The 15,125-nt window shown below is 37.1% G+C and overlaps 1 protein-coding gene and 1 long non-coding RNA gene across 5 annotated transcripts in view; one reads left to right on the forward strand and one right to left on the reverse strand.

Moving 5' to 3' along the window:
• The window catches only part of KCNH7 (potassium voltage-gated channel subfamily H member 7), a 225,030-nt gene that overhangs the window by 206,151 nt on the left and 3,754 nt on the right, over positions 1-15,125 (forward strand). For all 4 annotated transcript variants that reach the window (XM_032114038.1, XM_032114039.1, XM_032114041.1 and 1 more), the window contains 2 exons: positions 8,356-8,619; positions 13,258-13,423. In XM_032114038.1, coding sequence (XP_031969929.1) covers positions 8,356-8,619; positions 13,258-13,423 — 430 coding nt within the window. The remainder of the gene's footprint in view (positions 1-8,355; positions 8,620-13,257; positions 13,424-15,125) is intronic.
• LOC116446347 overlaps positions 1-15,125 on the reverse strand; it is a 39,845-nt gene that overhangs the window by 14,527 nt on the left and 10,193 nt on the right. The window lies entirely within an intron of this gene.

Raw genomic sequence — 15,125 nt, forward strand, 5'->3', positions numbered from 1 at the left:
AAAAACAGACAGAGCAAAGACAGTGGAGATAGAAGGCTGTCACTCCATCTCTAACATCTCATTGTATTGAAAATGGCACAAAAGAATAAATGAAGGACTTCATAGTCCCTTCAACTTCGAAATTCTTGGCTTTTTAAATGTGTCTCAAATTCAGTTATTCAAAAACTACCTGTTTTCTAAGCCTTTTTAAAAGTAGGAAATGGATCCTTATGGAAAAGTCCATAAGGATTTCAGTCCATCATGATGGGGGAAGGTTTCAGTATCTTCTGCGGTTCCCTATTTCCAAAATCACCCAAACTTTCATATCTCAGAGATGAAACACAGCAAAGGACACATTAACTTACCAAACCCTCACAAGCAGCACTGATACAGAACAGTAATTCAAACTCTCTGCAGTACAGTGAATTTCCTCCACCATCACTATTGAATCTACTGGAACCTTTCAGCAAAATTGTCAGAAATTCTGTAACAATGGAATCTCATTAGTTTATATCTGTGTTTATATCTAGCTTTATCTATCATATGCATACCCATGGTAGACTTAGGACCTCCCAAATTATGAATGAAATTGGAATGAAACAAATCTTCCATCATTAAAAACAGTCACAGAAAAAAACCTTTTTACTACTGAGAGGAGAAAATGTTTTAGCTTTCCCAAAATACTTCCAGCAACCTACTTTTCTTAAGATTAGGGATCTTCCTGCATAGTTACTAGACAGACAACATTTTCCCTTGGTGTTAGTCAAATACCACATACACATCTGACAGTACATTTTTAAGTAGGGGGTCCTAAAGATAGGTGAGAAACTTTCTAGAAACTCTTCTATTTGAAGAGAAACATAATGAGTAGAAGTGAGGAAGAAGGAGGAAAACAACCCTGTGCTGAAGAATGCAAGAACTTCCACAGCTCAGGTTTCAGGAGCCATTGTAAGCCTTTGGCATTGTTTCAGATTTTGAGGTCTGACAGGTCTACAGACATGTAATTGAAGGTGCTGAAGCAGGACTTCTAGATACACAAATTCACGTGCCTGGTGGAACTTCAGACAAATTCTTTCTACCAGTTTTAGAAATGTCTTAGGAAATGTATGTACACTTTTAAGACCTCTTGTCTCTGCCATGTTCTGAAAATGGCCAAGCTTTGATATAACTGCATCTGTTTCAAAAGATTGTTTTTAAGGACAAAAGAAATCTCTGATAGAAAATATCTATTTTCAGTTGTTCTTTGTTTCACTTTATTTCTGCTGTATATTATGCTGTAAAAGAGCATAACTATAATGTTCACAGAAGGAGAAATTGTAGTAACGTAGCAAATTCTCATCACAAAAAATCTGGTGCTGTTACTAAATTAAATTTTTAATAAATATGTGACGGCTTCAGGGTTCATTACATTACTTTCTTAAATTTCTAAACCGTATAATCCTGTGGTCCTCAAATTTGACAAAATATCTATATCACTGAATAGGCACTGTGTACTTTATCTCTGACTGCAACTAAAAAGCTGCAAACATACCTTTCCACTTTCAAAAGTGAATTGCAGTGCAAGAATCCACCAGAAACGATGTGATTATTTAGACTACCAAAAGAAAATAAAGTGTATGTGTGTCTCGGTTTTGAAAGACAGGTGTCTGCTAAGGAAGGCAGAGGCCCCCCTTGAAGTGGCAGATATAACCCCTTTTCCCTCCAAGTTATTATATTTTGAAATCAAGAGCCTTTAGGCGAAGATGTGGGAAATAGGAATAACAGTTCTTTACTATATATATATATATGTATATAACCAGTCAAACAAAACAACAACAACTATGGCAGTAACAGCAATCACAAACCCAGTCCCAGCCTTCTCGGCTGTCGGGCCCTTTCCCCTCGGGTGCAGTTCCGCTCGCAGCCGGCAGGGGCGCTGGCGGCTCCCGGTGAGCAGGGCAGGTGCGATGGATCCCCCGCGGCTGCAGGGGGCGCTCCGGAGCGAGCTCGGGAAACCCGCGGCACCGGTGCCCTGGGATCCCGGGAAGGATGGAACAAAGGCTTCACAAACCCCTGGGCAGCTGATCCCGGGCTCTCAGGAACAGCAGGCTGAAACGGCAGGCTAGAACGGCAGGCTGGAACGGCAGGGACGGACGCAAATCCCGGGTGGCAGGCGAGATGTATCCAGATGGGAGAACCCCACGGAGGCCCAGGCAGGCAGGGCGAGCAGGGCTACAGCGTAGCGAAAGCTCGAAGCAGCAGCGGAGCAGGGCAGCCACAGCCCGGCCTCCAGCAGGGCAGGGAAAGCGGCTTTTGGGGTCCCGGCGTTGCTTCCAGCAGGAAGAAAGAACGGCCAAAAAGAAAGAAGCAGCAGCTCCTTTCTCTGCAGCTTCTCTCTCCGGACGCTCAGAGCGAACTGACCCCACACCCAGGTGTAGACAAAGGAGTAGCCAGGCCCGCCCCACTCCCCTTTTTGTCTTTCTTAAGTACAGCTATTTGTCCCCTAGCAACATGCATATGGGAGAAAATTCCTTTAACAGGAAAAAAAACTAAGACTAAACTAAAACCCCAACATTGTGAAAGATAGCCTTTATGTTAATTGTCTCATTGTACTAAGTATTATTGCTATACTATATGTGAAAACCATACAGATGGCTTTCCTTTTGGGAGACAATTGCTTTACAAAGTGCACTGCAGATTTTAGCGGTTCAGTTTGTTTTCAGAGCTTTAGGACCAATCACTTCTCCTGACCATACCAATTTCTATTTTTCCAGATGGGATAATTTGGAAAATATTTAGATCTGAGTTTCTCAGGTTATCCAATAGACCCTGTGCAAAGCTTTCAAACTATTTCTCTTTTTTCTTGTGCACTAAATTTGTGATTTTTCCATACAGTTTTCATGCAGTAAGACCCATCCAAAAAGTAGGTAATTAGACATTTTGTAAACCTGAACAGTGCTATAATCCTCTAGAGATACCAGTTTTTGCTTTCTTATCACTTAGTTATTAGTTATAAGGACCTTATGGTTTTACTTTCCTTTTTTTTTTTCTTTTTTCCCCTACTATTTTGTCCTCAGGGATGCATTGGTCGTATGTAGATGTTGGAGCAAGCTATGCTTTCTGCAGGCACTCAAAAAGGTTTATGAAGGCAACACTTCTCAGTTTACCTGATCACCTGTCATCACCTGAGATGATCAGGACAAATTGAATAGACAAATTTCTGTTCAGCTGAAAAGTGGTACAATGCTTTGTTCAAGTTGTTAGTCTTCTGGAACAGACTTTCAGATGACCTTTCCTGGAATGTATTCCTTGTCAGAACATGAGTTAAGACTAGCATTGACAAACATCCAGATGTCATGACATGTCGGAACTCTAAGGCCAAGTCGATTCTGAGACAAGAGTTCAAATGCTAGAATTCAAGGGTCATAAATGTCTTAGGTTTGTTTAAGTGGATTTGGGTAAGTTGTAGTACTTTCTGAAACATCAGGGACATAAGGGTTAAATATTTCCACAGACAAGAGCAAAATCAGTTTTCAGGCAAGTTTTCTGGTAGCAAAGGTGGAGTAGCTCTCATTTCAAATGCTACATGCAAAATCAAGTGCTGAATTTACCGATCACTTGTCATGCATTTGAAAATATTATGGGGATCATGTCCTTCTCCCAGTGGAAAATAAATCCATGAAAATTCCTTATACTGTTTACCATAAGACTGCAAAGGAATACACATAACTTTGTTCTTTTATTCTTAGATAAAGGAACAATATGGCAAAAAAAAGTTCACCATACCAACACTTATCCACTGAATGACCAGGCACTGGGTTGCTTTTCATTTCCTGTGTACAAGCAGTCACCTTCCTCCTTTTTGATATCTTCCTTTAGCCAGTCTATGAGAAGGCACTCAGCTATATTTAGCAATGTACTCCATACCAGTCACATTCGACTAAGTATGAAGCAAACAGCAAGAAAAAAAATTGAGTAGCATTTTAATTCGCAGTTTAATGATCCTAAACTCACTGATTGGCATTCTATAAAGTAGTTTATTCTGTGTACAGCTTGAGTAGACTTCTCTGGATTCTCATATATTGGTCCTGCTCCACAGTACCAGTACTTTTTGCTATTAGCTAAATATTATGTATGGCTTATAATGTTCTTGCACCCCTAAGTGAAAAGCAGGGATTTCAGGAATTAGGATTATCATTTTCTCTGACTGATTGTATACTATTCCCCATCTATATGATGGAAAACATAGATATGGTTTGAACACCAGTGTGCATCAACACCAGTGCATCAACAGCTTTTGATTTTTTTGACATTTTGAAATTTTGCACTCTTTCAATCCTGTTTGTGGTATTGTATTTAACATACTGTCTGAAATGCTTGGTCACTGACTTTTCATTCAAAATATTTGCTGCCTGTGGCGGGCACATAAGGCATTTTTCTGCTCTCTGACAAGTTAACAGGCATTCTTAAATTAAAGAAGAGATAACAAATAGTCATGATGATTAGCAAATACTTTGTTCATACATAGAACCACCATGGGAGTACCTGGGAATACCACACAAGAGAGAGCTTGTAACAGTTGAACCAAAATTCTTGCTGGGAATCTGAAAATCTCCAGACCTTTTGAGCCATTAACCAACCTTCCATCTAAGTCACAGTGTGCATTTCTCCTTACCAACGCATGCACTTGGTGTAGTGTAAAACAATTTTTTCAGAGGAAAGGGAAGATGTCATTTCTGCTGAACAGATTTATAGGTGTGCAGATCATGTTAATGATGAGGATTGTCTGTGCTATAGTCTGGAATATAAATTGCTGTATGTGGCAGTGAGGAAGTCATTCACCTCATTTCCTGCACAAAATCAAATTTGTCTCAGCATATTATGGGATTTTTTTGTTGGACGGCTGAAAAGGAAGTAAAAATTTTCTACCTTCTGAAACACTAGGCTACATAGCTAGCTTGATTAATGATGACAAATTCCAGTTAATGAAATTACAGCAGTATTAAACAATGCTGCTCCATAGGTAATATACTGCTGACACTTTCACCAATATTGTTTGCAGCAGACTGATACATTAAGAGAAAATACATCTAGATCATGCAGACTGGCACTACTTGAGCAATGCAAAATTTCAATATTGCAGACCATATCACACAAAAGAAATTGTCTGACCTCTGATAACCATCCTGTGAAGTAGGATTTTAATGCCAGTATTTCTGTGAGTCACTGTCATAGCTCTATGACCCAGACTTGTGACAACCCCATTTCTTCCCTTCCTTTGCCAGTGCACGCACGAAAAGCAGGACACAAACCTTCTGATAATTACTTCGAAGATTTTGGAATTTCCAGACAGCAAATGTCAGAGGACACTGCCTGTAAACTTGGCGGGCACCCAAAACATACGACAGGCTAGAACAGTCCCATAAAGAGTGTAAATGATGTTTGTACATTTTGGTTAAGCAGGAAATTACAGAAATAATCATCTTCAGTAAAACAGATTCTATCAGTCAGAATCAGAAAGTGAAATTTGTCTTACTGGAAAAGGAAAGAGAAAACGCTAGAACTGGTGTGGGGAGGGGAAAGGAAGGTGGGGTTTAGTGATTACATTTGGAAGAAGAACAGAAAGGGATAAATAAAACTTTAAAAACACTTTTCTGTGTGACAGAAAGTGAACATATCCATACACACACAGATAGAAAAGTCTTCTCTTCTGGAAAATCCATTCCAAACCATTGACTGGATTTCATTACAAAAGGAGGGAGAAATTGGAGAAATTCACATTCTGAAAAAAGCCCTACCTATATATTATTTGTAACTTATTTTCCACTGAGCTGCAGAGGCACTGCTAAGGTGTTGAGCAGAGGTATGGAGCTTGCACCGTTACCAGGTCCTGAAGAGTCAATAAAATAGAGCAGTTTCTATTTTTATTCATACCCTAGGGGCAAAGTATCACAAGATTATCCTCCAGAGAGAAGAATCTTTAGCATTAAATAGGAGTCTTTTAAAAGAAAAACAACTTTTGACTCTCTGTGTATAGCCAGATGCCAAGAAGATAATGCAATGGCAGTAAAGCCAAAGATGTCTGTTTTGAAATAGATCTGCTGATGAACAAATCTTCCCTGATTTCAATAGGCAGAAGCCTACATTCAACAGATCTCTGCCTTGCTTCTCATGCCAGTGAGTTCATAATACTTGGACAGCATTTGGAAGATAGTGTATTCTGTTGTTCTGATATAGATGGAGACTAAATGCAGGGATACCAACTGAATTACCCTGGTTTTGCAGAAGAGTAGTTATTAGCAGAATCTGGATTCATGTTTCTGAATATTTTGTCATTTTATGAATATAAGAGATAAGACAGTCTGCTATACTTCAGCTGCTAAACAATTTTTTTCACTCAATGACCCCTTCTTAAAATTAGTCCAGTGCTTGATTTGTATTCCACAGAGCGCTAATTACAGCTGCCGTTAGTGCACAAAATCCCATGAACATACAAAATTACCCTAAAAATTGGCGATTTCAAGCTTTCATTAGGTCTTTTTCCCAGGTTGAATTCAGTCAAACACTAAGTAATTAGGACAATTTACTGTAGCGTGACTGTATGTTTTCAATATATTCCCACAAGAAATACCATGGGAGACATCTATAATAAAATTTTCTTATGAAGCTTTCTTTTGTTTTTGTACAGTTTTGGAGATGGAATTGCCAAGAACATGGCATTTGACTCTCGAGTCTGAGCATCCCTCAAGAGCTTTACAGTGCCAGTCCATTTGCAGTTGTTTTGACAACTTTGCAGTAACTGAGCATCACCAGTATCACGTAGAGCCAGTAGTCCTGCTTAACAGAAGCCCAGTAAAGTCACTTCCATTTGCGGTTGTGTTAATTGCCCTTGGAGACTCTAGAGGGTACAGGTACAGGTACAGGAGGCCTGTCATTGGGTTTATTTTGCTTTGTTACTGGGTTTATTTTGTTCACCATTACCTGCCCTCCCTGCTCACAGATTTCTGGACCCTTGAAGGGTGCTCTTTATAGGTATTGCATTCTTTTTATGTGCAGACAAAGATAATTAGATGAAGCCACACTTTCATTTCCTTATAGTGAAAACAGAGAAGAATAGGGAGTATAAGGAATGGTGTATACAGCCACTGCTGTAGGCTATAAGGACTACAGACATTCCAGAACTATGTTGATTAGTAATTAGCACAAAGCAGATGGGAAATCATGCTGTCTCCCCAGGAAGTTAATGCAAACTCGTTACAGTATTTATATGTTGTTGAGACTACCCTGCTAGAATGTGTTTTAAATAAATAGAGGAACTGAAATTATCTTGACATTTCAGTTAAAAATAGGTAAAACCAAATTTTGAATTCAAAGTTAGCTTCAAGTTTATGCTGAAAAGAGATCAAGACTTCTCTGTATTAAGAAATTATCATTCTTGGGTTTAAATCCTTTTAATTTTTACAATATGTTTTTAAAGGTATCTGCTTTTAAAGGTATCTGCTTTAAATCTAGGCTTACTTTCCGTCTCTTAAGAGGACTAAATCTGCTGCTGCTCACTACAGACCTTGAATATGATTAATAAAAGATTCATTCTCAACTTGACTGGTACACTGCCACCATATATATCACAGAATATTGTTTACTTTTGTTATTCAAAAGATTGGATGTTCAGAGAATTGCAACTCTAAAGGCTAAGGAATTTGAGCTACTTTGCAAAGTTGTTTTGAGGAGATCCCATGAAGTCAGACTAGGAACTCCCTTCTTTGTGTTTCTCTCTACCATAGCAATCCTGTAATAAATACGGAGAAATATGCTCTCTGGTTAGTTGGGCCCAGAAATTTTGGGGATGAGTGGTTGATTAACATATATGCCTCTTCTGGGAAAAGAATAATCAACAAATATGCTCTCATGTGAGAATAACTTAAATGAGTATTTCTGATACCTAGTCTAACATACATGATGGTTAGCCTGTCAAGACTGTGATAAATGCCCAATAATGAGAGAAATTGGAAGACAGAATGAAATAGTTCATATTTTGTAGACTTATATAAAGCTTCCTTAAATTTTGTCCTCCTTGAAAAATAAAAAGTATACACAGGAGGGCTGTGTTGGATAAAGCCTTTGTTGTTTAGATATAAGCAAGTTTTTGCAAAACGAGTTATGGTTTATGGACTAAGAATCCTTACTACATACATGCAAATATCTTCTAGGACTTCAAAAGAAATATAAATCTCCTCTGATAGAAGACTCAAAAAAAGGCTTTAAAGTATTTTTTTTTCTAACAGACAGTGAACTTCCTACCTGATATAAGAATCATGTCCATCCTCAGACCATAATAAACTAGAATAAACTTTCATTAATTGCTTATTTTTGTATACAATTATTTCTGTTTCACAGATTATTTCAGAGAGAATGATCAGAGTGATCCTGAACCCTCAGGAGACAGCACCAGATACTATCAATCTGTTAAGAAACATTTTGAGGAGAAAAAAAGTGGGTCATCATCTTTTGTGTCTTCTATTGAAGATGAGCAAAAACCCCTGTTCTCTGGGATAGCTGATTACCCATCTGTAACAGAGAAAACCACAGAGGTGGACTTTGAAGAAATGGATCATGATACAGAAGAAATTCTTATTGACAAAAGAAGCAGTTCTTGCAAAGGTAATCCAGCTGTTGCTATTTAGAAAAGTTTGAGCAGACATCTTTTTAGTCTGATTAACAAAAATAATTTTCTGAATGGTTCTCTTGATTCTTTACATAATATTTACTCCAAAAAGCTTAAGAAAAAATATTTTTGATCAAAAAATTATTATTTCTCAAGAGGCTTAATGTAGTTTAATTCAGTGGGAACTGGATTACAGTTCTGTGGGACTGGATTGTAGAACCTCCAGAAGGCCATTCTAGGTTTTATGTAAATCATCTTGTAACTGAGCTACCTAAGTAATTTACAGAAACACTTCAAAATTGTCCACTGGTACTGGACTTCACTGAGTGCCCATTGAAAACTGCACTCAAAGCAGTACAGAATCTCCCAAAGGGTATTTGATGTGCCAGGTTTGGATGACAGTAAAAAATTCTAGATAATGAGAGCCGGACTAACTAAACCTAGTGATAGTTGCACATGCAAAAAATTTTTTCAGATAACTAATTTTATTCATTGCATTTACAAGGCACAACAAAAATTATGTGAAAAAAAATTCATAATAGCTTGGAAGAATACTATCCTGTCTTGCTGCACCTGTTGGTTAAAGGAGTACCATTATACTACACAGAAAAATCATGACTTCCATAAGTAACACACAAGAATAAAGATTTGAGCTTTTGTATGTGACAAATAATCAGGAAATATTAAGCAATCTCAGATACTTTTACATAGAGTTAAATCATGTAATTAAAATTACATCTAATATACTAAAATATTAATTTTCTCAGTGATGTGAAAGGAAATTAATGAAAAACTCTGTATTAATATACAATTTAAATATTGCTGCAAGTTCATTTGTAATTCCTTCAGTCCAAAGGGAAGAATTACATATTTATTGTTTAATGCTGTTTCCATTGAGACAATTTAACCATTTGACTATCATTCAATAAACTTTAGGCTTTTAGGCTATCATTTTAAATAAACCTAATGATTAATCAGGCCAAACAATGATTTTAACATCTCAGAGGTATGAATATGTGAAGTCTGGTCTCTTCAAGTTAAGGCCCTATAAATCTGCATCACGTGAACTTGTTGCATTCATACTGCAATTGGAAACCTTACCTTTCCCCTACCAATAGCCAGAAATGTGTCCTTGCAGGTATAGCAACATTTTCCAGGGCAACCTATTGCAGATTTTATTTGAGCTAAATTTAGCATATCTAAATGTTACATGTTTTGATTAAGACCACACTCTTTTTTCCACTTTATAATTTAGCACTTCTAGTAATGTTATGCAAGATAATGAGCTTTCTTGCAACATTTATAAAACCTAAAAGGTGAATAAGATTAGCTTTTACTGATATATGTTTTAAACTAAATTCTTATTTTTGCTGTTAGAGATTGATTATAATTTACCAGAAGAGTAGTTACAAACATAATGAACTTGTGAAAAAAATTCTGCTTTTATGTATCCTCATATATTATGGTACTTTATAAATCTTGAATACAAATGCACTTGTATAAAGCTACTCCAATTCATTACCACTGTGACTGATACATATTTAATTATCTTTTGTTTTGTTTTAAGCTTTGGTCATTACTTCAATGAATGGAAAGACTATTAATAATGTATTGTATAATTTGGCAGAAACAGTGTAAACATCTCTCTCCTAACCCTAGAATGCAACTTTTAACTTTTAAACATATGGCTCTTTTTGAAGACCTGAGAATTTTACTGTAGCTGTTAGCTACCAGTTAAGGAAAAATGCTATCTTCACTTGCTCATTATTTGGGCTAAAAGTCTGATTCTTTAATTGTTCCAGTGAATGTAGTTATACATTTATTGACTTAGTTCTCAGTCTAAGATTCTTCAAGTCCTGGAAGACTAGAGTTGGTTATGAAGTTGTAGCTGCTGGTGGGCTTTTCTGGAGTTACTAACACATACGGAATACCTGAAAAGATACTTAGATGAGAATAACACCATATTTTATAGAGTATTCACTTACTTACTGTGTGTGAACTTTTGTCATTATAGTGCCAATTCATTTGCTTTGTCACAAATTAAGCATCTATTATAACAGTTTCCAAATACATATTCTGGGACAAAAACCAGCTGTGATTTCCCTAGGATAAGCCATGGCGTTGAAAATCTGTGATTTTAATGAATGACTTATTGTGTAAAGTAACCAATGTCTTGTTTTTTACAGGACATTAAAAAGCAGCGAAATGCTCTTGAAATTCACTGCTTATAAATCTACTGGATTTACAAAATCCATTGCACCTAAATCCATAGTTTGAAACTTTACCCCAGAATTTTTCATAGTATGTTCCCTTCAGTTTCCTGAGAGCTTTCCAACTTTTCCTTGAACACTGCAAATTGGGCCATGTGTGCCTCCTAAAACCAAATTACATGCTTTTGTGACACCCTTTATCTCTTTCTTTCTGTTGGCTTAAGTTCCTGAGAAGCAGAACGGGTTTCTGTGTAGCCAAGATTAAATCTCTTTCCTCTTCCTTCTGCCCAGTGCATAAAATCAGTTATAGGTCGTCACATGAAATTCAAACACTCTCTACAGCTCCAGGAAACCTTCTACCACCTGCTAACCAAAGATCAGATAATGTAATAACCACCTTTGTCTGATTAAAAAAAAAAAGAGAGACAGAGAACAAAGTCTCCCCTTACACTTGGAATCATGTAGTGAGAGCTCCCCTTCCTGGCTAAATCTACTTGAAATACTAAATCTGAGCAGGAACTTCTTTTTTTTTTTTTTTTCTCTTAGAGAAACACTGCTCAAAGACATGTTTGAAAGGGATTAGCTATTAGCATTTGGACAAAGCTCTTACATGTCACCCACACTGTGGGGTTTTTTCTCTTCTCTTTGAAACATGGCTCTAGCTGCTGTGGTTGCTTAGAAAAATTTCACAAGTGTGAAATGAATGTAACCTAGGCTGAGTTAACAGCGTGCGGTGCCAAGAGAAGTGTTAGGAGAAGCTCTGCGCAAATCATTCAGGGACTGATGTGGGATTCAAATCCAACTGCAGATACCTTATAAGCAGTCAAGGATTTTGCCCAGCTGTATGCTGAAGTAGCAGCCTAGGTGCAATAAGAACTTTAATATGTTCTATAACTTCATGTAGTTAAGTAATTACAAATACAACTCTGAGCAGATGTTAGCGTTTAAACAGTCTTTTTTATCACATCAAAGAAGAATGAGTGATTCTGACCAATTTTGACTGTTTTCATGACAGATTCATTCAAAGTAAACAAAGGCTGTGGGGGGCAGGGTGAGCTGTAGAAAAACCACTGTTCAACCTAAAGTCACCTGTAGGCTCTGCAAAGGTCACAGCAGGATCCTCATTCTATACTTGATAAGTGCAACAAGTATATCCCATGATAATTGATATGTAACCTTTCAACAGCTTGGTGAACAGGAGAAATGGAAGAGAGCCGAGAATGTAAACTAATTAATAAATCTACAGAGGGGTAGATTGAGTAAACTGAGAAAGAAGTCCAGGAAAAAGGAAGGAGTGTCCCTGAGCTCTGTTTGGTAGTCACATGCAGTATTTGGTCATAGAGATCCAAGAACCAGGAGGGTCAAAAGGGATGAAATTTGGGCACAGCAGGTATAGGGTGAGACCTGGAGTAATCATCATCTTTTTTTTTTGCAAAGGGCTGGAGATAAATAAATATAAATTACTCATATAATGAGTGGTTTCAGATACTTCATGTTTACCATGAAGCTTCATTTAATACCAAAGTGATTTCTGGCTGACCCAGCAATGCTGAATATTTCATTCTTTTAGGAGTCCCAAAGAATTAAACAAAATGGACAGGCACCCCACAGTACTGTAAGAGTTTCAGAGATGTGCTTTACACAGTGATGTAAGGATTGGGTGGGAGAGTAGTGATGCTAAAAGCTACATCAATGAAAATCAATTTCCTTTATGAGAAAAATAAGCAGTATCCTTTTTCAAGCAGTATGAGCTGCATTAAATGGCCCTTGTCTCAGAGAAAACATATTACACTTCACCTAAGACAAGTAGTGTTACAGTTATGGGTAAGAAAGGCAGCTGCCTGAGGCCTGGCACCTTTCTCTAGAGGGGACATTCCAAGACGCTGTACCACATGCCCACTGCTGCAAATGCAATGCAACAAATCCTTCTTTTACACCACAAATTAAGCATTGAATACACTTCAATAGCACATTCAAGGGAAAGAGAAGGGGTCTTAGTCAGGCCTCTGAAGTGCACTATCAAAGACATTCAAGTACATCATTTAATGCCTTTAGGTTAGACAAAAATTTCTATTTTCAGTGAATAAAAAATTGCTAAAAAAAACACCTCTAGAAAATTTGGGATCCATTTGTAGAATAACAGAAATAAAACTAAAGATTCAGTGGCAGAACTCTGATGCTGCTGTCTAGACAAAGCTGCTCGTTTATCTACAGCTTCAAAATGTTAGCATGAATATGACCACTTTTATCTTTCCTTAAGGAGTAGTAAGGAACAAAAAGAGATGTTCAGTCAATGTGCCAGTGTACCAATTTGCCTTTCAAGGTTTTGAGAAACATGAGTAAGTGGGATGCTTCAGAGGTGCCAATCCCTCTCTAACTCTACATATATAAATCTATACTTTTATATGTTTTGTTTTTCATCAGACATCAACAAAAGAAACTGGGAAGAGGAGAACATCCAGGAGTACCAGGACTCCCCAGTTCAACCAGCATTATCCCATGTTACATGGGGAATCTGTGAAACTGAAAGTGATTTTATATACGGGGAAGTGGAGAATCGATTAGATTTACTTCAAGAACAACTCAACAGGTAAGAATAAAGAGAAAAAAACCTATATGTGAAAGAGTACATAATACAACTGATACTGATGATGCTACAGGAGGAATGAGTTTGTGCAGGAAGTTTCCAAAAGCGTTCAGATCTTCAGAAGTTCAAAAGTACAAAAATATGCCTTATGGGAATATCACTATTTTGTCTGTAGGTATTCTGAGGAGCCTATGTATCACCTAAGTTGGGCTTTCCAGAACCTTGGAAAAAACAGTTCTGGGAATTCTGGGTACACAATTTTTGATACATTGCCAGAATATTCATCTCTTTTGCCTCCAGGGACACACATTAGCTACTCTGAATGGCCTTGCAGTGGAGCCTTTCCCCTCAGCTGACTGTTTTAGAAAACCAACCTTTTAACCAAGAAGTTGTACTGAGGCACCTCAGATTGTTAAATTTAAATCTCACCTCATCAAGAGAGCTGTCCCAAGATCATAGAACCATCAAACAGTTTGGGTTGGAAGGGACATTAAAGATCATCTAGTTCCAACCCCCTGCCATGGGCAGGGACACAAAATGGCAATTTTCAGTATCTTCAAGATCTGAAGTACTTTTTCTTTCCTGGAGACTCACCAGCTGCCTGCTTCTTAAAATGTATTGCAGATGAATTCCCTTTTTGATGCATTAACTTTTTTTGCAACTCTATAATAAGTAAGACATGGAAGTATGCAAAGGCGCAATACTTATACCTGTTACAACAGAAAAATGATGCTTTCTTTATCAGAGTCCAGTATCACCTTTGCTTAATACTGATATATTACTCTTTACTGGCAGCTAAGCAGCATAGCTTAGAGCGTCTTAAAAATATGGTTACACAGTTTTGATCCATCCTGCACTGTAATTTACCATGCAACTTCACTTAATTTTAAATTGCCCTATGCTCAGGAGCGTGGCTTTTTTTCATTATTTTCAGTCTGTAATTCCATTACTTTCATTATTTTTCCATGACAAATACTATGACACACACTCAGTCCTAATTATACTTTAGTAGCTCTTCACTGGCATTATGTGCTGTATATTTTAGCAATCAGTTTAAAGCTAGGTTAACTGCATATTGATTCCTTCATCTATTAGAAGCCAATCAAATGAGTATTTTTCATTTCTGAATATGACATAATGCATTAAAAAGAGATTTTTAACACTTAACCCTAAACTGCTGTAATTTCTAATTGCAGCAAAGTCAAGTAATCTAAGTAACTGTAAATGTCACATAACTAAATGCCTGCAGGATCCCCATCAACAGTATTTCATTTTCTGAAACTTTAAGTTCTCAAAACTGAAGTTATACCTCAAAGTTACCCATACTTTTATCATGCAAGTTCTCATTATTTTCTTCTGTGAGAGAATATAATTCTTGCTGATAAACTAAGAATTAAATTGTTATGTATTTCATTAAATCACTTTATTCTTTAACTTAAGGTTCTCCTGTTTGTTTGGGTAACATGGATTTGTTTTAAATTTTGGAGAATGGAAAGCAAACCTTTATATGCAATGATGATGAATAAACACTGCCAGAGATACTCTTTCATTTGAAGTACCAGGAAACTTTCAAGTACTAACAAAGTAAGAGGGGAGCAATTTTAGAGTTAATTCAAAGTCAAAAATAATCTTGAATGCACATCCTCCAATGCTGCCTTTTATTCAATGAGGTGTTAAGGCCCAGGTTTGGCAGGTGGAAGTTCTC

The sequence above is a fragment of the Corvus moneduloides genome, chromosome 7 (assembly GCF_009650955.1).
Source record: "Corvus moneduloides isolate bCorMon1 chromosome 7, bCorMon1.pri, whole genome shotgun sequence".
Taxonomy (NCBI): Eukaryota; Metazoa; Chordata; class Aves; order Passeriformes; family Corvidae; genus Corvus; species Corvus moneduloides.